General features: G+C 36.6%; 1 protein-coding gene across 1 annotated transcript; it reads left to right on the top strand.

Annotated features, from left to right (window-relative positions):
• Positions 1-14,855: 14,855 nt before the first annotated feature.
• srsf5a (serine and arginine rich splicing factor 5a) lies at positions 14,856-20,999 on the top strand. Its single transcript, XM_028437501.1, has 8 exons — positions 14,856-14,978; positions 16,498-16,631; positions 16,722-16,792; positions 17,399-17,542; positions 17,739-17,808; positions 19,384-19,457; positions 19,534-19,638; positions 20,213-20,999. Exons 2-8 carry the CDS (start codon positions 16,506-16,508, stop codon positions 20,523-20,525), a joined length of 903 nt encoding a protein of 300 aa, XP_028293302.1. The 5' UTR covers positions 14,856-14,978; positions 16,498-16,505; the 3' UTR covers positions 20,526-20,999.
• The last annotated feature ends 1,653 nt before the right edge of the window (positions 21,000-22,652 follow it).

The following is a 22,652-nucleotide window of genomic DNA, read 5'->3' as shown; positions in this document are numbered from 1 at the left end:
CTGGTCAAAAGTAACAAAAAAATTAAATGTTTTTTAACAAATTGTATAATAAGACAGAATACCTGCATCTACACTGAATGTGTCTACATGTTTGTCTTTGGAGGAAAAAGGACTTCAATGATATGATTTTTTTTTAATATTCTACAGTAAAATGTCATGAAACTTATCACAGTGATACTAGAGTGTCCACTACAACACTGTAAGCCTGGTATATGCTTCTGCGTCAGGACCTACGTCGTCAACGTGACGCAGAGGTTGGCCAACTGCAAGCATCGAGGGAACGCATCACCATGCGATTGGCCGCCATGCCGTTAGCCTCTAGCGGCTAGAGGGTTGTGGCTGTGTAGCGTTAAAAAGCCCTTGTTTATCTTCCGGTCACAGAAAACAATGTTTTATGTTTTTTAAGCATCTTAAAATGTAATTTATTTCTGTATTATTGCTTACCTACCTAACCATGTGTGTATTGTTGGACACAAACATGAAAACAACGGTTTCTAAACATGTGCTTTATTTTAAATATAAACATACGCAACAAGCAAACAAGGTATAAAAGTGTATCAAGCGCACTGTCAACCGCTCCGGTTGACTGGTGTTGTGCCGTAGAATGCATCCCTGTCGGGAAATGCACCCCTTTCACGGGAGCGCGCACACACTAGCCATTGAATTTGCCTTTATATTACAGACAAATGCAGGAGAAAGTGCTAATTAACGATTTAAGTATTTGTCAGGAAGATAGAAAACAAGGACATAGATTGCTTATAGTCATTAAAGTGTTTAATATTGTAATGGGTTTTGGTGCATGATGTATTTGGTTTGCGTTTCACCAAGCTAAATACATCCAGCATTCATTGTGCTTCAGGTGCAAAAATGTGCTTAAAATTGAAGTAAACTTACTATCCACTCATGTAGGTCAATACAATAGCGTTCTGATCAAGAGTATCAGTTGAAATGAAAATGTAATGTGGTCAGTATCTGTCTATAGAATGATAGACACGTCATAATTAACCGCTATGTTGCTCACATCATTAAAGGACACGTTCTCTCCATCAAATACCACCTCACTGCCTGATGACTAATAGGAAGGAGTAATATATGTACAGTGAAATGTCTTTATTGTATAAATATTTTTTTTAATACAAAGTCATATTTCTTCCTTTGTCACATATAGAAAAAAATTACATTCTACAATGTTATGAAACCAGTACCAAACACAGCAGGTTATACACAAGTGTAGATAAACTAACTTTATAAAGTATTGCTCTATTAAGACATTGCTGGGATTATTTTGAGGGAGTTTGTTGTGTCCATGCAACATCTCCTGATTGGCTGTGGGGTTAGATATGTTTGTTGCTAATGGCCTCTATGAGTCGCTGATGTTGCTGAGAGAACCCAGTTTACTCTTCACAGTGCTTCCTGTCCCTGCGTTGGTACAACCTGGAACATCAGAACAAGAACATGACACACATTTAAAGGGATCTTCAACCCAAATGACAAAGACAGCTCAACTGGAAGCTTATGATATGTAACCTTTACTGCTGAATGGAAATCTTGGCCTATGGATTAGAACAGTGGTTCCCACACTTTTCACTTTTACTGCTGCACACACTACATACAATGTATCCCTACAGTGAAATTTGTTTCTGAATGTTACCTATCCTGTTGAGGAATAATATATAATAAAAAAGAATAATGATCTGTAAGGACAGACAGAACTACCAGATTAATGAGAAGCTTGAGGGTGTAAGGATGCACAGAACATTGTATTGCTGAATTTGAGAGTCTGAGTCTTAAATTGTTCTCCACACAAAGTCATGTTCTTTATTTGGTTTTCTCGTTAGTCAAAGCTGAAAATCCACTTTCACACAAGTACGTAGTGGCAAAGGGCATCAAAGTCTTGATAGCACGTTTGGCTAACGCAAAGAAATGTAGCTCTAGTCGTATTTGCACTTTTTTGATGAGATTGTTTCTCTGTCACCACTAGAGGGTAGTCTTACAGAGACAAAAGTGTAATTTGCTCTATTCTTATTTTTTTATTCAGTACCCGCTATGACACGTGTCAAACTCAAGGACCGGGGCCCAAATCCGGCCCTTTGGAGCATCTATTTCAAAGTAAAAATGACAGAGAAAACATGAGTCATTGTGTAAATGAAACTCAACAATATTTGCAGGGCTCACCATTTTTTCTGTGCATATATCACACGATTGCACTCATTTTTAAAGTTAAACAGTTGAAAAAACTCAAAATTCCTACAAAATCCTTTAAACTCCTATATTTCCCTAAATGAATTGTAAATTGGTCACAAAATCTAGGACATTTAAAGTGAAGATCCTATTGGGACTGATATCTGTCACTTATTGCTTGGATATTGTCAGTTTTTTACATATTTTGTATTTATTGTATATGTAGAAGTGTAACCTAGAGCACAATAATGCTGAAATTACTTGTTTTCCTGCATAAAATCTGTGGCCCACTTGAAATCAAACTGCTCCAGATTGATTTCAAGTGGGTCAATCTCCAGCAGCTCCCTGAAGTCTGTCCATGCTTCCTCCTCTTCATCGCCCTGATCGCTGTAGAGTTGCCCGACTGGTTCAGAATGGTCTCTGGGGATTCACCCCACAGGTGTTCCACAGACTCTTCCTCCTCTTCCATCTCAGAGTCCAATTTTTCATCGATGGCGTCCTGATCAGGGATAGAATTCAAACCCATTTTTAGGAAGAAATCTCAATTACCAAATATTCAATTTGATTTACTTGCGTAGAATATCGACTTTCAACCACATTTTTCTCAGGCAAATGACTAAATATAGAAAAATTAAACACAGGCTGTTTGCTTTGTAAACAAAGGTAGACATGCATCTGTTTTTTTGTGTGTTGAAAGAATAAAAAGTGGCAATGTAATTTACTTAAGTCGTATACGTTATTATGTGGTTCATTCGCGATCGGGCATCCTGATTGCCTCAATATTTGTTCTAATTCCTTCATTCTTCATTCTAAAAGAAGCAAAGTAGATTACAGGGTGTAGATTGTACTTAAGTGTGAGTAAAATTACACTTACACATGGGAAAAAAATATTCCTCAATGTACAATTACCCCAAAAAATCTGCTCAAAACAATGACTTTCAGTATTTGTAATTTGTTATTTGATTATAAATGAAGTTGCTATTTTCAAAAATAATAGCATAATAGCAATGACCACATTTGGATAAATTCTACCTTCTCTACACGATAACTTTCAATTACACTGAGAAACATAGTGTCGACTAAAATCGTATAAATCTTAAAGAAACAGAAACATGACTAACATCTAACCTTAAGTGTGTGCATAATTTTACTAGCTTTCGATCATTAATTTCTTTTAATGTGATATTTATCGCTTCAACTGAGGTCGATATAAACATCATATCCGTGTGTCTCTCCAGGATCTCTGTTGTGAAGTTGTTCTCAGTGCACACAGGAGGGCAGACGTCACCTGCTCAGTAGTTTATTCTCAATCACAAAGTTTAAATGCTGTAAGTTCAGTTTTCACACTGTTAAAAAGCACATTTTCCTTTTGCTCCACCTCAGATGTGAGGTTTTCATCTTGGAAATCTTTCTTTTCTTGTTTGACCTCAGTGGGCGGGGCCTCTGAAACAGGAAGACGTAACATGTTAATGATGATCGAATTCCACCGCATTTATCAACACCTGATCATTTGTACGCTGGGAATGGTTTGGGACTGTTCCATGAATCACACGTTGGTCCTGTCGTAAAACCAAATGTGCTCTCAAATTTGCACCCATTTTTACGCAAGGTTGATAAATGAGGGCAGTTGAGTGCCAATGTATTTCAGTGTGTAAATGTAAAACATTTTGTTTCTTGATTCATGTGCTGATGTGTAAGTGTAAGTGACTGTGTTAACATCTAATACAGCCAGGGCCGTGGGAAGTGGAGGTGCTAGGGATGCTGCAGCACCCCCTAGTGGTGAGAGGGAGATTTAGAAACCAGTAAACAATGTTTCTTTATTTAAATTATTTTAACTGGCATGTTTTATGATACAACATGAACTTATGCACATAAATTATACTTCGTGCACTGCTGATTAATCAATAATTATTATTTTTATTTCCTCTTTTTTCCTTTCTAGAGACAATTACAGAAAAAAGGCCATAGACAATATTTACAAATCTTATAAAAATGTTGTTCTTCCACTAATCAGCTCTAATATGATGAATTGGATTAACACATCTCTAGTAACAGGTTATGTACCACAGGCCTTTAAAACTACTGTAATCAAACCTCTCCTTAAAAAACCTGCCCCTGATCCAAGTGACTTGTCCAATTATAGACCAATATCCAATCTCCCTTTTGTTTCCAAAATTCTTGAAAAAGTCATTGCAGGTCAACGATGCGATCACGTACTTAGGAACAATTTATTCCAGAGCTTTCAGTCTGGCTTTAGAGCATATCACAGCACATAGACTGCCTTAGTAAAAGTAACCAATGAGCTCCTCTTAGCCTCAGACAGAGGGTTGGTCTCACTTCTGGTGCTATTAGATCTCAGTGCAGCCTTCATTTCAGTGGATCATCATTTATTGCTGCAGAGACTGGAAAGTGTTTTTATATATATTATATATGCTTCCACTAGGTAACATTATCAGAGAACATAATATACATTTCCATTGCTATGCAAATGACACACAGCTTTATCTCTCAATGAAATCTGACGAAACTTATTAGTTATTAAAACTTCAGGCTTGTCTTAAAGACATCACATCCTGGATGAGCCGTAACTTTATCCTTCTAAACCAGGATAAATCTGAAGTGATTTTATTTGGTCCAAAACACCTTCGATAGAAATTATCAGAGCAAATAGTGTCTCTGGATGGCATTGCTCTGTCACCCAGCACCACAGTAAAAAACTTAGGCATTATCTTTGATACTGACTTGTCTTTTAACTCTAATATTAAAGAAATCACAAGGACAGCCTTCTCCCACCTCCTTAATATCTCCAAAATCAGGAATATCTTGGCCCAAAGTAATGCTGAAAACTAATCCATTATTGTAACTCCCTTCTGTCAGGATGTCCTAGTAACTCACTAAAAAGTCTCTCGTTAATTCAGAATGCTGCAGCTAGAATACTAACAGGTACTAACAGGAGTTAGTACTAGCTTTAGCATCCCTTCATTGGCTTCCTGTAAAATCTAGAATAGAGTTTAAAATCCTCCTGTTAGCCTAAAAAGCTCTACATGATCAAGCTCATGTGTATCTTAGAGACCTGTTAGGGCCCTATCATCCGGGCAGAACACTCCGCTCTCAGTCTGCTGGTCTTCTTGAAGTTCCTAAAGTGTCCAGAAGTAGAACAGGAGGCAGAGCGTTCAGCGACCAGGCTCCTCACCTATGGAACCAGCTCCCAGTCTTAGTACGGGAGGCTGCTACTCTCTCCACCATTAAAAGTAAACTCAAAACCTACTTATTTGCTAAAGCGTATACAGTATAATAGCAAGAACCTAAAACGGACATGGTCTCGTTGTTTTGGTCACAATCACAGACCATTACACGCAATGATCAGCACCTCAGACCACTGCGAGAGACGATTACATTCAACACCTACTTATTTACTAAAGCGTACACCGTATAGTTGCGATAATTTAAAGCAGACATGGTCCTCTCTGTAGTGATCGCTGAGATCACTACGTGCGCCCAGTACAAGACGAAACCTCATTTGTAGTGGGAGCATTTCAGGGCATGGTGGAGGCCACAAGACGTTTAAATATTAATATTAACCTAACCACTAGGAATGAGTGTATCATAGTGTATCATGTTTTTCCTGCAGTCTGTACCTTCTCCTCACCCTCCAAGGGGCTCTCTTTTCTGTTTCAGGTGTCTTGATGTTGGAGCTGGGGGTTCCTGATCGATGAATCACAGCTCAACTAGTCTGGAACACTCTGATGGACTATCCTTCTATCCTATTCTGTTTGCCCTTCTGTTCACTAACCCAACCAGTTGAAGCGGATGGCTACCACATCTGAACCTGGTTCCACTGGAGATTTCTTCTTATAAAGTAGAGGGAGTTTTTTTCTTCCCACTGTCGCTAAATGCTTGTTCATGTGGATCTTGTTGGGTTTTTTTTTCTTACTATGGACTTCATATTTTGTTAAGTGCACTGAGATGACGTTGTTGTAATTTGCGCTATATAAATAAAGTTGAGAGTTGAGTTTGTTTCTAGAATTAGCTTTTGATCATGTTTGCTGTTGCCAGAATTAGTGCACAAAAAGACAGCTCAGATATTTTTATACTGCATTTTATTTGATCTAGATTTATATTTTAGAAAGTCAAAGTATAGAATGCAGTTGTTTAACACTTTTTTGTGTGTTGTTAAAATTTGAAAAATAATAATCATTAAAACATTTTAAAAATAATGGAATCAGTATTTTTTTTAATCATTATAAATTAGTAAACATTTCAGGTCCCCATTTGGCGACCCAACATGGGGTCACGACCCCAAGGTTGAAAAACCCTGCATAACATAAATATGTTCTTTATGTGTGCAGCAGTAGGGGGTACATGGCTTCAGGTTAAATATCTGAAGGGTTACGGGACTGTGAAAAGTTTGTGAACTATTGCCATAGATAAATCTAAATAAAACATCCATGGTTAATGCTAAAGTTAGCCCAGTTAGCGCTGGCCACCAAGCCTAACTACGATAACAATGCTAAGAAATACCCAAAGTTTAAAAAGTTATTTCTTTCCAATGAATATAACGTTACAGGGCAACATGTATAAAGACAGTTTCTGTTGTTTCAACAATGACGTAAGTAAGCACTTACGACAACGACAACAAAAAATTAGCGAGTATGATAAAAAAGAAATTTAAGAGGACTTTATGCAGCATATGGAGGATGATCTCACTATCGGAGAGTTAGATCTAGCAATGAAACAAATGCCGAAAGGAAAGTCACCACGTCTTGATGGCTTAACAGAGAAATGCTCTTTAATGCCTTTCAAGAATGTATTTCAACTGGACACCTGTCTTCTTCTATGAAACGAAATAATCACCTTAATCCCAAATCCCAATAAGGAGAAATTATCACTTGACAATTGGAGGCCGATTACTCTTTTATGTAATGACTATAAATTGTTAGCACGTGTACTCTAAGAGATTAGATATGGGTTTAAACAATATAGTTGATGAATGCAGATCAGCCTTTGTAAAAGGCAGAAATATTCATAACCATACAAGGTTGATTCTTGATATGTTAGATTATAGAGATTATTTTGAAACAGACAGTCTGGTGTTATTTATAGACTTTTTTCAAGGCATTTGACATTGTTGAACATCCCTTTTTACTGAAAACACTTCACTTCTTGGGCTTTGGAGGACAGTTGTGTAACATTGTACAGATGCTGACATCACTCGTTCAGTCTCTCTGAATCCTGGTGTGACTCCTAGATTCAAGGTGTTACGTGGAATTCGACAGGGATGCCCCATCTCCCCGAAATTCTTCATCCTAGCAACACAGTTATTATCAATTCTGATCAATAACTCCAGTGATATACAGGGAATTACAATTTTTAATAAAGAGTTTAAGATAGCCAATTTGCGGATGACACCTGTTTCTTTTTAAAGGATAAATCAATAGTGAATAAAATGCTTAGTATTTTTACATTATTTTCTAAAGCGTCAGGATTGTCTCTTAATATTAAAAAATGTGAACTACTCCCTATCCACACTTGCGCTGATTCCTCTATTGCCTCAATTTGAGTTGAGACGTTGAGAGTTATGCTCTTTCTGTAATAATGTAGATGAAACTTTAGATTAGAACATTTATTTTTTCTGTGTCCTGTCTCTTTTTGGTCAAATACTAATAATTGGATTTCACTAAAAACAACTGCTGTTCCAAACTTTGAAATACAAAATATTGTTTACGACATGAACAATTTTGATTTTTCCATTTCAGATATTGTCAATATTATTTTACTACTGGGGAAATACCATATTCATTGTGCAAAGTGGAGAGAAAACAAGCCCTCCTTTTCTGGATTTACCAATGAGTTCAAACTGTTTTTTCAGCCATGGGGAAACTTTGGAATAGTACATTTGCACTGAAGCTATATTCTGACTTTGCAAATAATTTGTTGTTTTGAATTGGAGGGTGTGTTTGTGTTCACCATGTACATGTTCATGTTTGTACGTGGATGCGTTTATGTGCATTTGTTTACTACTCCCTATCCACATTTGCTCTGATTCCTCTATTGTCTCAATTATTATTATCAGTGTATCTAATAACTTTCGGGAACAAATGGAGTCTACCTGAATCACGTGACGGTGGCACCGCCTTCTCGTCTACCAGCCAATCAGAGGCTGGAGAAAGTTTCCCAGAAGCCTTTGCGGCGGCAGAAACAGAGAAATTTCCGGTCTACCGGGCCACCAGAGGGCTCTAGAGAGTCCGAAATACCGTCCCTGACGTGTTTTCTCCGTGATTTCGATGGCTGCTAGTTTCACAAACAATTTGGTAAAGTTACCGTGAGTGAGAAGAGTGTCTTTATTGACGGTTATAAATACAGGAAGCGAACCTGTACCTATTGTATTGCCGACAGGTCATAACCGTGCCAATACAGGCGAAGCCCTACATTGCACAAATGCATTGAGCTACAATGTGGGTCACAATGAAGCTCCAGAAGTGTATAGTAGGATTTCCTTTTAATTGATGAACAAAAATATGTTTTTGTCATTTTTTAGTTTTTTTTTATTTCTTTTGTCACAACTGTAATCTATACTTTCACTTCCTAAAATACAATTTAAGTTTAAAAAAAAATACATTTAGAGTTAGCATTTAGATATTACATATAAGATTTAGATTTAAATATTTAGATTTAATGCTCTCTTTTTTTTTTTACCTCTATTTATGTGGTTAAATGTAGGAAAATGTAATTTATACAATTATACTTGCATTCTACTGCTGTTAGTACTTCATGTGGCACTAATGCATGAAAAAATTGTGTGAATATCAAATGAAAGCATGTCAACAGTAATGCATCCAAGACATTTTATTAGATGGTTGCAGTGACAAAATAAAAAAAAAATAAAAAATGGTCTAATGATTTAAATGACTTAAAAAACGCAAATGAACTAAAAAAAAAAACACACACACAAAATAACTTCAAAAACACACAAAATAACTTTTTAAAAAAACAACACAAAATGACTCCAAAAACACACAAAATAACTTTTTAAAAACAGTCTACATGACTTTTTAAAAAAACAACACAAAATGACTCCAAAAACACACAAAATAACTTTTTAAAAACACACACAAAATGACTTCAAAACCACACAAAATGACTCCAAAATCAGATAAAATAACAAAAAACATCATGCAAGCTTATCCCAGGGGGGTACGGGTTCCCACAGGGGTAAGCAAATTGTCATGGGGATACATTGATGAAATAAAAATAATTTAAAAAAAATTGGAAACTAGAATATAAATCGACCAGCAGTCAGGAGCCTCCATGCAATGCCACAAATTACACATTAGCTGATGTAAGACTACCCATGGTTACACAGATTATCATGTTTATTATTATTATTATATACGAAGTAATGTTTATTTATATAGCAGCTTTCACAGACAGAGAAGTCACAAAGTGCTTTACATATCAGCTTATTCATCATCATCAATTTTCCCCTTCCACTGCTTCAGCGTGTTGGGTGCCAAGGATTTGCTCCACCAGAGACGGGATCCTTGACTTATCTTGCATTTCCTGTTGGAGTTGAATAGAAGAACGGCCTGTAAGTTTATCGTAGTTTTCCCATATGTCACGGGTATACGGTTTATTATTTGAGTGGAACAGAATTTGTTTTTGCAGGGCTGAGTTTCACACACATTCACACACCAATGGGACAGAGCAAGGTGCTGGTCAACCACTGGGAGCAACTTGGGGTTCAGTGTCTTGCCCAAGGACACTTCGACACATAGACTGGGATCGAACTCCCAACCTCTCGATCAGAGGACGATTTTACAATAGAATGTTCCAGAAGGGGGCTATTTAGTTTCCAATATGAAGACTTGCAAGGATAATTCTCAGAATTAGAAAGTTTTACTTGTATATAAATTGCTCTGTGATCAGTGAGTGGCGTTGTAAGGATATTGATCGTAACAGCATCTTGGGATATATTATAACCAGAAATCAATATGTGATTGTCTAGAGCCTGAACGGTTACTCCATGTGAATGATTTCTTATCAGGAAACTTCTCTCTCCAAATATCAACAACATTGAATTTGTCCATTAATTCTCTCAATTTTGTGTTTAGAGTTGAGTTTTCTCCTGGGGGCCACCTATCTATTGCATTATATAAAATAATGTTAAAGTCCCCCCAATTAAAAGAGTGATAGTTAGATATTTAGAGAGCCAAAAAGATCATTTAATTTCTATGGAATCTAATAGATTGTCGTTTTCCGGTTTTGTATAAATTAACAATGATAAATATTGAGTGATTAAAGTCTATCACAAGTGTAGTGACCTAAAGAGTCGCAGTCTGAGTGAAGAACATTACCTCCAAATGTATCTTTCAATGTAGTAACCCCAGCTGACCTTTCTGTACCATGTGAGTACCAGACATCATTACCCCATTGGGACCTCCAGAAGTTGACATCAGCAGCTATGGAGTGACTCTCATGAAAAAAACAAAAGTTAGTTTTAAAATTCTTAGCAAACAAAACTAAGGCTTTGCAAGGAAAACTTTATGATGATGCCTCTGGGTCTGTCACTTCTTGCGATTTTGGGGCCGACACGGTGAACTGCGTCAATAGTGTCAGGTAGTCGGTTTTGACATTGTGGTAGTACCGCCTGGCTTAATGGCAGTCTCCCGCACATCTTCTCCTTCCGCTTCTTTCACGCCATAAAGCCTAAGATTCATCCTCCTGGAATGGCTTTCCAATTTATTGATTCTTTTCTGACATGTATCCAGTTGGTTTTCCCCTTTAGTGACTTTAGTTTCCAAAGTGAGCACTTTCCCCTTCACCTCCTTAATTTCTTCACATGCAAAGTCAATTCCATATCAATGACCGGCAAGGATAGCGAGGTAGAGGCAGAGGCATAATCGTGGCAGGTGTCAATTAGAGGGTTGCCTATGGAATCAGAACAGTATCATAATGAATGAACTCTTGCAGGGTTTTTCACGAATGCACATGCTTTGATTTGCAGTTGTAATTCAGATTCACAAATGCACACGAGCTGTTTCGCAAATATATATTTTATGCAAACTTGTAATATAAATTCTGAAATGCACACGCTCTACTTCACAGATATTATTTTGAGGCACACTTGTATTATAAATCCACAGATAATGCAAATTGCTGAATGTGCATTTACAAACTGCTTCTGTGCTGTGAAACCTCTGTATTTTTGAGAGAAATGTGTGTGGTGAATTTTGAGACTGCCCTGACGTCGCGGGTCAACTAACGTCAGCATTGGCTGATAAAAGTGATTGACAAATTCATCAGCCAATCATATGGCATCTTACATATATATATATGTATATATATATATATATATATATATATATATATATATATATATATATATATATATATACAAAGAGAGAGGTAGGTGTGTGTGTGTTGGTTCAAGTCCCAGGAAATCAGAACTAAGATTTTATATTCTATTCGGAACTTGACTGGAAGCCAGGGCAGAGTAGAAAGAATGGGGGAAATGTGGAATGTTCTGGGAGCACTGGTTAAAAGTCTGGCAGCAGCGTTCTGTACGATCTGGAGTCAATTTAGGGTTGACTTATTAAAACAAGTGAAAACAGAATTACAATAGTCAATGCGAGATGATACAGTATAAGCCTGTGCATTGTAGCCATCTTGTTTGTTACCCTGATGAAGGTGCTTTGTCCGAAAGCTTGCGAAATGAAATGTATTTATTTGCATTGATCCAAGTGTGCAGATCTATTTTAACACAAATTCATGTCATCAATAAAATAGCTCATATTACAGATTAATTATGACAAATTAGCCGACATACCCTGGATTTAACCACATGGAGTCCATTATGAATAAAAGCAGCTACTTCATAAATTCGGGCCACAAACAAACTTGTAAGCTTCCAGTTCTTTGAAACTTGGTCCATTGTGTATGAGATGTAAAGATGAGGTAGTTCACAATGTCAGGATAAGTCACTCCCGGGAAATAACCAAGAGAGACATCTTCATTCCATTTGTCGACAGGAACATTGTAGGGGTCATTCCCACTGATCAGACCCAGTTTCTCCTTGTACCGACTTCTCTCAGCTTCTGTCAACATAATCCGTGGCCTCCGACATATTGAGGCCAAACGGAGACGACCTTCGACAATCGTTCAGCACATGGGCTGCTGTCAATAAGTCAAAAAATAACACTATTCTTCAAGTAAACACACCGACACAAGTGCATCCGTATAGGGCCATCATTTTCCAAGATGGCGCTGGGTCAATGTGCCGTGACGTCAGTCGCAAGGGTCTATTATAAGAAAACATTCAAAATAATCTTCAAAACAATTCCTTACAGTAATTTAAGCTCTGAGAGAAAGTTTGTTTAACTGAGTGAAATATGGCGACTGTGGATTAGTCAGAATAGAAGACTGCAGGGTTTCCCTCTAAAGTTCCCTCAGAGAAGCAATGCTCACATCACTGGAGAACTCTGGATCAGTGATCCTCTGCACAGACTTCCTTGGAAAAGTGTCCAGCCACTGCTGATGTCTTGTAGCATTGTGAAAAATAAAAATAAAAACGGATCATTTTTATAGAACACATTATGAAAAAACAAATGAGCATGCATCATGTCATTCTGGTGATTCCATGATCAGTGTGAACTATGGGACAACCTTCAGGAAAGGCTCATATCAACACAATGCAGGGAGCCTGATCACATTTTTCTACCCTATTTTTTAAACTAGATTTTTGTTTGAGGAAGTGAACTTATACAATACAGTGGTTTGAGATTGTGTGATGGTGTTTTAATTTGAAAATGAATATAATCTAAAACATACAAAAGTATTGTTTTTATTTTAATTTCTATTTAATTAACAAGCTAATAAAATTTAATTTTTCATACAGTATTTTCTTTTAAACTAGATTTATATCCGAGGAAGTGAAAGTATAGAATACAGTTGTTTGAGATTGTGTGATGTATTCATTTGAAAAAAGAATAAGAATTAAAATAAATTACAAAAATTTATTTGTTTTATTAGTTTCTTATTTAAAAAACTACTTAAATATCAAATTTTTCTATTGTATTTCTTAAACTAGATGTATATTTGAGAGAGGGAAGGTATAGAATGCAGTTGTTTGAGATTGTGTGATGGTGTTTTAATTTGAAAAAATTAAAAAAATTAATCTGAAAAATTACAAATATAGTATTTTTATAAAACATCGTGGTGTACTTTGCTGAAATGTATGATAAGTGACAATATATGGAAGGACATCCTTTGATTAGCCTCCAGGATTTTAATTTGCAACAGATATAAGGAATTACAATATAATATCCTACATATTATCTATGCATCACCATATATTTATATTAAATACACAACAGGGGTTTCACCAAATTGTCCCAAAAATAAAAGTCATGCAGGCACGAGATTGTTTTGTACGGAAGAGGATTAGGGCAATTGTGACGGAGAAAATAACTTTGGCCAGATAAAGAAAAAAGTCGAAATTTCGAGAATAAAGCTGAAATTTCAACTTTAATCTCGAAGTTTCGACTTTATTAAAATTATTTTCTTCATCAAAATCCTTTTCCGTAGTGCAGGATATGCACAGATAACAAGGCACTTGAATGTCATATACGACGATTAAACGAGTAATAGTTAGGATAGCATATTAAAGTCAAAACAACAAGTTCAATCTTTACATAGAGGAACAAAATAGACAAAAAAAAAAAAAAAAAAACAGCACACTAATGAAGAAAAATATAAAGTAAAATAAATGATAGATATAGTGCTTTTAAAGGGGATCATTCAGTGGTACAGTCGAATACAAATTTAAAGATTTCATCAAAAGAGCTGTAGAGTATTTTTTTAATTGGAAGATTTTTTACATTTAGAAATCAAACAAGCAGTTATTGTACTTAGTTAAAGATTACATCATCTGCTGATATAAAGCAATACAAATGATGTTCAAGATTATTGAACGATTTTTATTAATCATTTAGGGGTCTATTGTGTCTGTTTATTTGATTTATTATGTATATGTATATGAGTTGTTGAATGTGTGTTAAGTTTATTATTTAAATTAGAATTATTATTTTATGTTAATGATTTAGATTTTGTGTATTTTGCTCAAACTGTCTTTTTAGTGTTAATCCGAGTGTCCCAGTTATTTATATCTGATTTGTCTCATCGCACGTACATGGTTGTGGTGTTGTTAGATTTAGATTAAGTTGAAATTAGATGTTCTGAAACAGTTTGTTCCAAAAATAGGCTTTGAGAAAGTTGACCTGAATATATTTTATTATGGGTAAATACAAGCTATTGGACATTTAATTATAGTATGTTAAAAAAAGAAACCATGAATAATAATCCATATTTACAGTACTTTATCTACTTATTTATTTAAAATTTTTGATTTATGTTGATACTGACAATATGAGCAATACTTTTGTCATGTAAATGTTTCTTAAAAACATGTTATAAATAAAACGTTTCTTTCTTTTTTTAAAAGCATTTTAAGGGATTTCAAATGTTATAAAAATGAGTTGTGAAGGAGGAGAGGCTTTGTCGACGCATCATTCATTGGCCAATAGCTGTCTGCCAGCGGCCAAATAAAGCGACGCAATGATAGGTCATGGCTTTGAGAGGAGCCAATCAGCAGCGGCATGGACGGGACTTAGCGGCTCCTCCCATGCGAAGAAAAGCCTTTCTAGTCGCTCTTTGTACACTCCGCCATTTTGATTCGGACGACGACAGTAGTTCCTGAGAGCAGCGCACTGAAACTACTTTTTCAGCAGCAGGGATCAAAAGTAAGACTCCAGATAAAACCTTTTGAATACTTTAATCCTTTTTATGATTTCAGCATTTAGTCAATGTTGCTCTTTGTGGAGATTGGTCGTTGTATGTAGCAACCTTTAGCATTCCGGGCAAAGTGCAAACTCGAGGCAGGTCGGACTTTTATCACTTTGTGAAGTGATAGACGGGTAATGAATCATAGTATTGCGGGCTACGTTAACATTTAACTTTGTGTTTTCGTCTTCAAGTGTGAAAATAGCTAGGTTTTCTGGTATTCTTGAATATTTTTCACGCTTTCAACAACAGGAGACCGCGTGAAGCTAGGCCTGTAATATACTGCTAATGCTAACACCTTTGAAAATGGTTCGATACCGTGGTGATGCTATGAGAAGTACTTTTTGTTCGATTTGGTGCTGTGTATGTAACGAGAAATTTAATCCATGAAGTTTAGACGAATACGCAAATAATTTGTTTCAACCTTTTAGTTTTTGTAATTTATTTGTTGACGATTCGTTTATTCGGACAAGGTTTTTCAGGAAATGTTATTTATTGCTATGTTTTGATGTATCTACGAGTTCGCTCATGAGGAGAGCACAGCATTTTTCTGATGGGTTCTTTCTAGGCGTAAACACAAGGTGAAAGCCATATATAAAAATAATAAAAGATAAAATTAACTGAATTTTCTTACCTTTTATTAAGCGAACATAAATGGTGTTATATCTTTATAGAATAATATTAATTCTAGCATTTTTCTTCACTATTCGCCTTTGAATCTCACTTGTTGGCCCAACGGTGTAAATGTGCATTAAACAACAATTTTATTTTCAAAATTCAAATGTATTACAAACACACACACATTTAAACTCTAGATTCAAAGTGTTTCTCATGAGCACAGTAAAGAATCATGTTTCCCTGTACTATGAAATTCTTATCTTGCTGTCCACACTGGAACACAAGAAAAACAAAACACAAAACAAAGAAAATAAATGTATAATTATAATAATTTTAAAAAGTATTACATTTATATATGTACAAGGTAGAAAAGATTAAAAAAAATAAACTTATACAAGGTGTATTATGCGGTGGGAATATGAATGGATGGACGCTAAGAAGTTGATGTAAAATTTGAGACTTAAAAGTAAGAAGAGGTTTAAATGCAAAATAAGCACTTGGTGATTGTATCGCTAATGAATACTGTTATCATGCGAATACGTTTAGGTCTTTCTCTAAGTTCGACTCCTCACTGTGAGCATAGGTTTTTTATTCATTAGCTTTCAGAAATGTTGTGGAAGCAGTTTGAGCAGGCCCCTAAAACCAGTTTGACCACTACACTACTGGTTTGGTTTCCATGCAGCTCTAACTTGGCTGAGTTTCTGCAGCCTTTGTGATTTAGATGTTAATGAATGATTTGCCACGGAAATGTGAATCCCATGTCAGTAGTTAATGGTTTAACATGCACTAGACCACGTTTTCCTCCACTCTGTTTGGTCATTGTAAACATAATAAATTAATAATCTAACAACGTCTTTGCAGGTCTCACCATGAGTGGCTGTCGCATCTTTATCGGCCGTCTGAGTGCTCACGCCAGAGAGAGAGACGTGGAGAAGTTTTTCAAGGGCTACGGACGCATCAGAGAAATCAATCTGAAGAACGGCTTTGGCTTTGTGGTGAGTGTAGATTAAAATGTGTTTTTGAATGATTCTGTTCTGCATTTAATGTTTCTTTTTTTAAACTAAATTTCTTAAAATGTTTAACAGGAATTTGATGATCATCGAGATGCTGATGATGCTGTGTACGAGTTGAATGGCAAAGAGTTGTGCAGTGAACGGTAAGGACGCTCATTTAAATTACATTTCTTTGCCCCTTTTTATAGGAAATGCAATACTGGAGTGTATATGATCATATATATTAGTGTTCCCAAGCCTGAAGTCTCCAAATTTGGCCCTTTAGAGCAGTGGTTCTGTGATATCCACATTTATTTTTTTAAATGAATAATATCCACTGTTGTCCAGAAAGTTTGGTATTATTTGGGCCATAGTATATAGTCATCTTAAAGAAAAATGTGTTGAAATGAGATTATAAAAACAGCTTATGTGAGATCAGATGGTAAAAGAATAATTGTAAAAGTTTAGCTGTTAGCTTTTCTGCGGCAGCAGTGATGTTAGACATAATTAAAAAGTCCTTGTTTTTCTTCTGCTTTGAGGAAAAGTTGTAAAGGTGTTTGTACTTCCTGACCTTCTCTATTATTCTCTCATTGGCTCAATCATTATAGAAACAACTTGTGGTGAAAACTTCACTAAAAACACTACATTTAAATACTTGGACTAAAATGTGAAAAGTGGGGCTATGATCCATAAACTACATTACTTCATACCTAATCATATATAGATCCAGCAGAAAAAAGTGGATTTAAAAATGATTTCCTCTTTTTCAGGGTCACTATTGAGCACGCTCGCTCCAGGAGAGGAAGAGGCGGTGGGCCTCCAATGGGGGGTCGTTTTGGTGGCGGTGGCGGCGGAGGAGGTGGTGGTGGCGGCGGCAGTGGAGGCTATCGACAGTCTCGCAGCAGTGGATCCAGGTACACTAAACCAATTTTTTTTTTCTTGAGCCTGTTGTTGAATGTTATCTCTTGTAGTCGTGCAGTGGGTTTTCTTTGAGTAGAGTGTAGCTGTAAATGTAAAGCGTGTTAACTCTGAAGTAAATGCAGAGATGATCCACGAACATAATGCAGTTCTGCTGCTGTAACGGTGTGACTCCTCCCACCTTGTGCACAGGTACGGCCCCCCAATGCGCACGGATCACAGACTCATTGTGGAGAACCTGTCTTCACGTATTAGCTGGCAGGTAAGAGACTCCAGGCAATTTGAAACTGTCCCACATCTTTTAACAAAGCAGCATTTACGATGCTGATCCGACCACTTTGTGTAATTTAAACTAAAAAAACATAAATATTCTACATCTGATGATTAGCCTTTTAACATGAAAGCCCACTTATTTTCTTCTCATAGTCACATATTTCTGTTACTGCTAATGATGAACATTCTGTTCTAAACACAGGACTTTTACAGCTGCTCTTATATTACACATGAATACACACCCTCCTCAGGGGGGTCACAACTATCTAGCGCCCTCTGTTGGTTGTTTTTCTGAATAGTTTTCCATTTGGTGCCTCTCACACGCAGTTGCCGCTGGTCTAAAGTCTTGGCTGGGCCCCGTAGCGGGTGAAAGTGGTCTAGCGCAGGATACGGTAGCCTTAGGAGGTCCTTATCTACAGTCTGGAGGTTCTGTGGGCTGGCACACCTCAGATCCACGGTCCCTACACTCTCCCATTTGGGTCTTTTTCTGTTGCTGATGGAGCTGGGGGGTTGTTGAGTCGGGCGCACACCCCTCCCGCTACTTTCTCTCTGGTGGTTCCTTACTTGTGGAGGCCGGATGCTGAGTCAAGGCCGAGGGCGTTTCTCGAGGGCTTAACACTGCATTGGTTCCAATTTGCTTTTTGGACACGTGGCTCTATGCTAATGTCTTCATGGTTATGGAGCGGTAAGTAGCATAAAACTCATGTGATTGGGTTTGTTTAAGGGTTGGGTGGTGACTGGGTGTAGACTTGCAGTCTATGTAAACATTCCTACTTTGGCGGAACTTTTAGGAAATTGACGTGAACTAAAACTAAATTCACTTGTTTTTGGGAAAACTCACTTTTTGTTCCTATAGTCACTCACTTAAATCAGGATTGTTTTTTGTGTGTGTAGCATCAACACCCACGAAAAATAAACAGTCAGGCATTAGAGTATGACCAGCATTTTTAAGGCTGATTTTATAGGCTGTAGCTTTTTCTTTATTATCATGACCTCCACTGAAATGGGAGCTTATCACTCTGTTAGCAGTTGGCGTTGGGGTCAATTATAATTGTAATTAAATAACATTTCCTACTACCTGTCAGTTCTCTTCAGGATCATTTTACTATTTAAGAAACATTTTAATCTAAACTGACAACTAAAGGCTCAAATGGCCACACCAAAAATATTTATACAAATATTTTTATTGATTGGGAAGTCTAACAAGGTCACCAAGAGATTAAAAAAAACTGGATGTTGGATAATGTTTTTTAGTGTATTTTACAGCTGATTTGAAGTTTTTAGGTTATTAATGAAAGGATCAGTAATTGTAATGGAACTTAAGTAATTGAAAACATTATTTAATTGACTTTCAGGAGAAAATTAATCATATGGTCACTGTAATCATTGAGTTTTAATTGAATATGGACAATTGAAGACATAATTGTAATTGACCCCAACCCTGGTTAGCCGTTAGCCTCGCTCCTATTTCTGTTGTTTTCTCTCCTTGCAGGTCTGAATTGGCCCTCACAAAGCACTTGTACTTCCTGTGCCCTCTCTAATCCTACTTTATGTTTTAACATAGGACCTCAAAGACCTCATGAGAAAAGCAGGAGAAGTGACCTTTGTGGATGCACACCGGCCCAACAAAAATGAAGGGTGAGCATCTCATTGTGTTAGCGTCTACATGCTGATGCTCTATGTTCTACGTGCTGATGCTTCTTTTTGATTGCAGCGTGGTGGAGTTTGCATCCCGCAGTGACATGAAGAACGCCATCTCCAAGCTGGATGGGACTGAGCTGAATGGACGCAAGTTGAAGATCTTTGAGGACAGCAGAAAGTGAGTTTGTTTCGCGTGTCACAGTCTGGGTTGGGATCAATTACAGTTATGGCATAATTATAATTGAAAAACTCTGTTGCTGTTGTAATCGTAGTTAAATTGTAATTGAGTTCAGATAATTGACTTTGTAATTGACATGACAATTCTATAAAAATTGTCAATTATAATTTAACTGTAGAACCATGTTAGTTCTACACATCTAGTTAACAATTTCTAAAAGAGGTTTCATATCAAACTTTCCCACATTTTACCATTTAAATTTAAAAAAGAAATGTAGGGGGATACTGACAAGAAAAAGGCTCAGATTTCCAAGAAATTAAATGATAGATATTTGTTTTTAGTGTATTTTCCCTCTGTTTAGGACCCATTATCATAAGAGATATTAACATAAGAGGAAGGTTGACTTTTATTAGGGTAAATAGTTCAGACTCAATAACTGAGATGAATAGTAATTGAACTTAAGTAATTAAAAATTGAGTATGGATAATGAAGACGCTGAGCCCAACCCTGTTACAATCAGCTCAGCCCTATTCTGTGATTGGTTGTTTTAACCTTGTGATCCTGTCCTCCACAGCCACAGCAGGAGTCGCTCCCGTTCCCGCAGCTACTCCCGCTCCAAGAGCCGCTCACGCAGCCGCTCCCGTTCTCGCAGCCGCTCCAGGTCCATGAGCCGGACACCCGACAAGAAATCATCAGGAGGGGGCAAGATGGCGGCCAGATCACCCTCCAGGTCCAAGTCTCGTTCCAAATCCCGCTCCAAGTCTCGTTCCAAATCCCGCTCCAGGTCTCCTTCACGCTCGCCCGTTCCAGCTGAGAGCAAACAGAATCGCTCTCCGTCTCACTCTCGTTCTCGCTCACGCTCCGGCTCAGCAGACAGCAAACAGTGAGCTGACAACAAACTAAATCTACCTGTTTAAAGATGGCCCCCATCCATAACCCTGCTATCGCCTTTGTAACTTGTATGTTAGAAGCTGATTTTGGTTCATTTTTATTTTTTGTTTGATTCCTCTCAATGTTTTTGCTTCTCTGTGAAGCTCTAATTTGGCCAGTTTTATTACATCCTATTTTTTCCTGCTGTACACCATTATTTAATGGGTACTTTGTTGCTTTTGTTGTCTGAATTTTAAGGATTTTTATTGTGAGGGGTGATAAAGGTCAATACAGATGCTTAGCGTTGCTTATTAGGGTTTTGTTTTTCTTTTTGTTAATTTCCCAAAATTAAACTAGAAATGTGGAAGAAAGAAAGCTGTTAACAGGGAACACAGTGTGGTAAGTCTTTCCACTGTCATCATTTTTGTCCTGCAGTCATGAGTGTAATTAAACTTAAGGCTGGTAAACCATTAAAGTTTGATTTTTGAGTAGTCCATTTGTGTGTCTATTAATTATTAATGCTCAAGAATGAAAGAACTGTACATCCCTCAGGTCTTTCTGAGGAGATTTTGTTTGGAAATGTCTAATAATAGAAACTTGTGCATGTGTGTGAAATAAATCAATAGTGTTCAGGGTGGACATGAGATGAAGGTAGACTAGGATTTATCTAGTTGTTTAAACTTGTAGAAAACCATCAGTCACTGGATTAAAAATGTATTTGTACTCAAAGTAGTGTATGTAAATTTCAATAAATTCCTAAAGGAAATGTGAAAAAAAATGCTTTAAAATCACAACTGAAAGCCATAGAATGGAGAACTAATACCAGATTAAAGCCTAAAAATACCAAAGCATGTCTATATTTAACCCATATCTGTTTTGACGGATGCACAACATCCTGAAATATTTGCTGATATTAGTGAGAAAATTGATTGCGTTGATGTTGTGATCTTACATATGAAAAATGGTTCATCTCACCCCACTTTCCTAATGAATATTTGCCTCTTTTTTATGGGGTAGATATAGTGTGGATGATTAAGACATATTAAAGGTATTTCTATTTTCTTTTTAATTCATATAATTATATATATATAAATACACCTTTTGAACAACTGGGTGGGTCACGATCTTTACTCCTGGATCAACGACAGTAATCACAATCACCACCAGGTGGCCATAGCTGCCACTACTGCAGGTCAACCTCTCAACGAATGACTTTTTCTATAGCAGTGGCTCAGGTACCCCATTTCTCTGAATCCAAGTACCCCATTTCTCTTATTTCTGAATCCAAGTACCACCTTTGTCCGACTACAACATTTTGCTGAGAATATTATAAAAACCAACAATCGAACATAATGATAAAACAAATGGATAACACATTGTAAAGAATGTCATTGAGTAAATAGATTTATTTCTATAGTTTTTATCATTTCCCCTCATTTTCCGCCAAGTCTGGGACTGAAAAAGCCTTGTATTTTTACTTCTCGTTCATTTACATCACATGCCAAACTCATGGCCCGGGGGCCAAATCCGGCCCTTTGGAGTATCCAGTTTGGCCCAACAGAGAAAACAAATCATTGAGTAAATGAAACTTAACATTTGCAGGGATTTTCCAGGTTCTTTTATCACATTATTACAGTAATGTTTAATGTTAAACTATTTTCCTCAAGCTATTATATAACATTTCCCATAATAAATAAACCAAATTGGTCACAAAATCTGTTGGGACTGATATCTGTCACTTTTTGCTTGGATATTGTTGGTTTTTTACATTTAGTATTTTATATATGTAGAAGTGCAAATGGGCACAATGTTGTTAAAATCACTAATTTTCCCACATGAAATCTGCAAATTTGTATTTCCATGTATAAATTATATAGAAGTATATGTGGTATATAAGGCATCAACAATATCCAAGCAACAGGTGATGGGTAGTAACTACATTTATTTAATTTGGGGAAATTTTGTGAAATAATTTGAGGATTGAGTAGGATTTTGGTAAAACTTGGTTTCTTCCAACAATCTGAGAGTAAAAATGGGAAAACTGAACCCCTTCAAATATTGTAGAGTTTCATTGAATTTATGATGAAATTGAATAATTGTAAAGTCCTATTTCCAAATAAATCTGTTGAAATGTTTTTTTTGTG

This window comes from Gouania willdenowi, chromosome 22 (assembly GCF_900634775.1).
Source record: "Gouania willdenowi chromosome 22, fGouWil2.1, whole genome shotgun sequence".
In the NCBI taxonomy this organism is placed as follows: domain Eukaryota; kingdom Metazoa; phylum Chordata; class Actinopteri; order Blenniiformes; family Gobiesocidae; genus Gouania; species Gouania willdenowi.
This window is presented reverse-complemented; position numbering and strand designations above follow the sequence as displayed.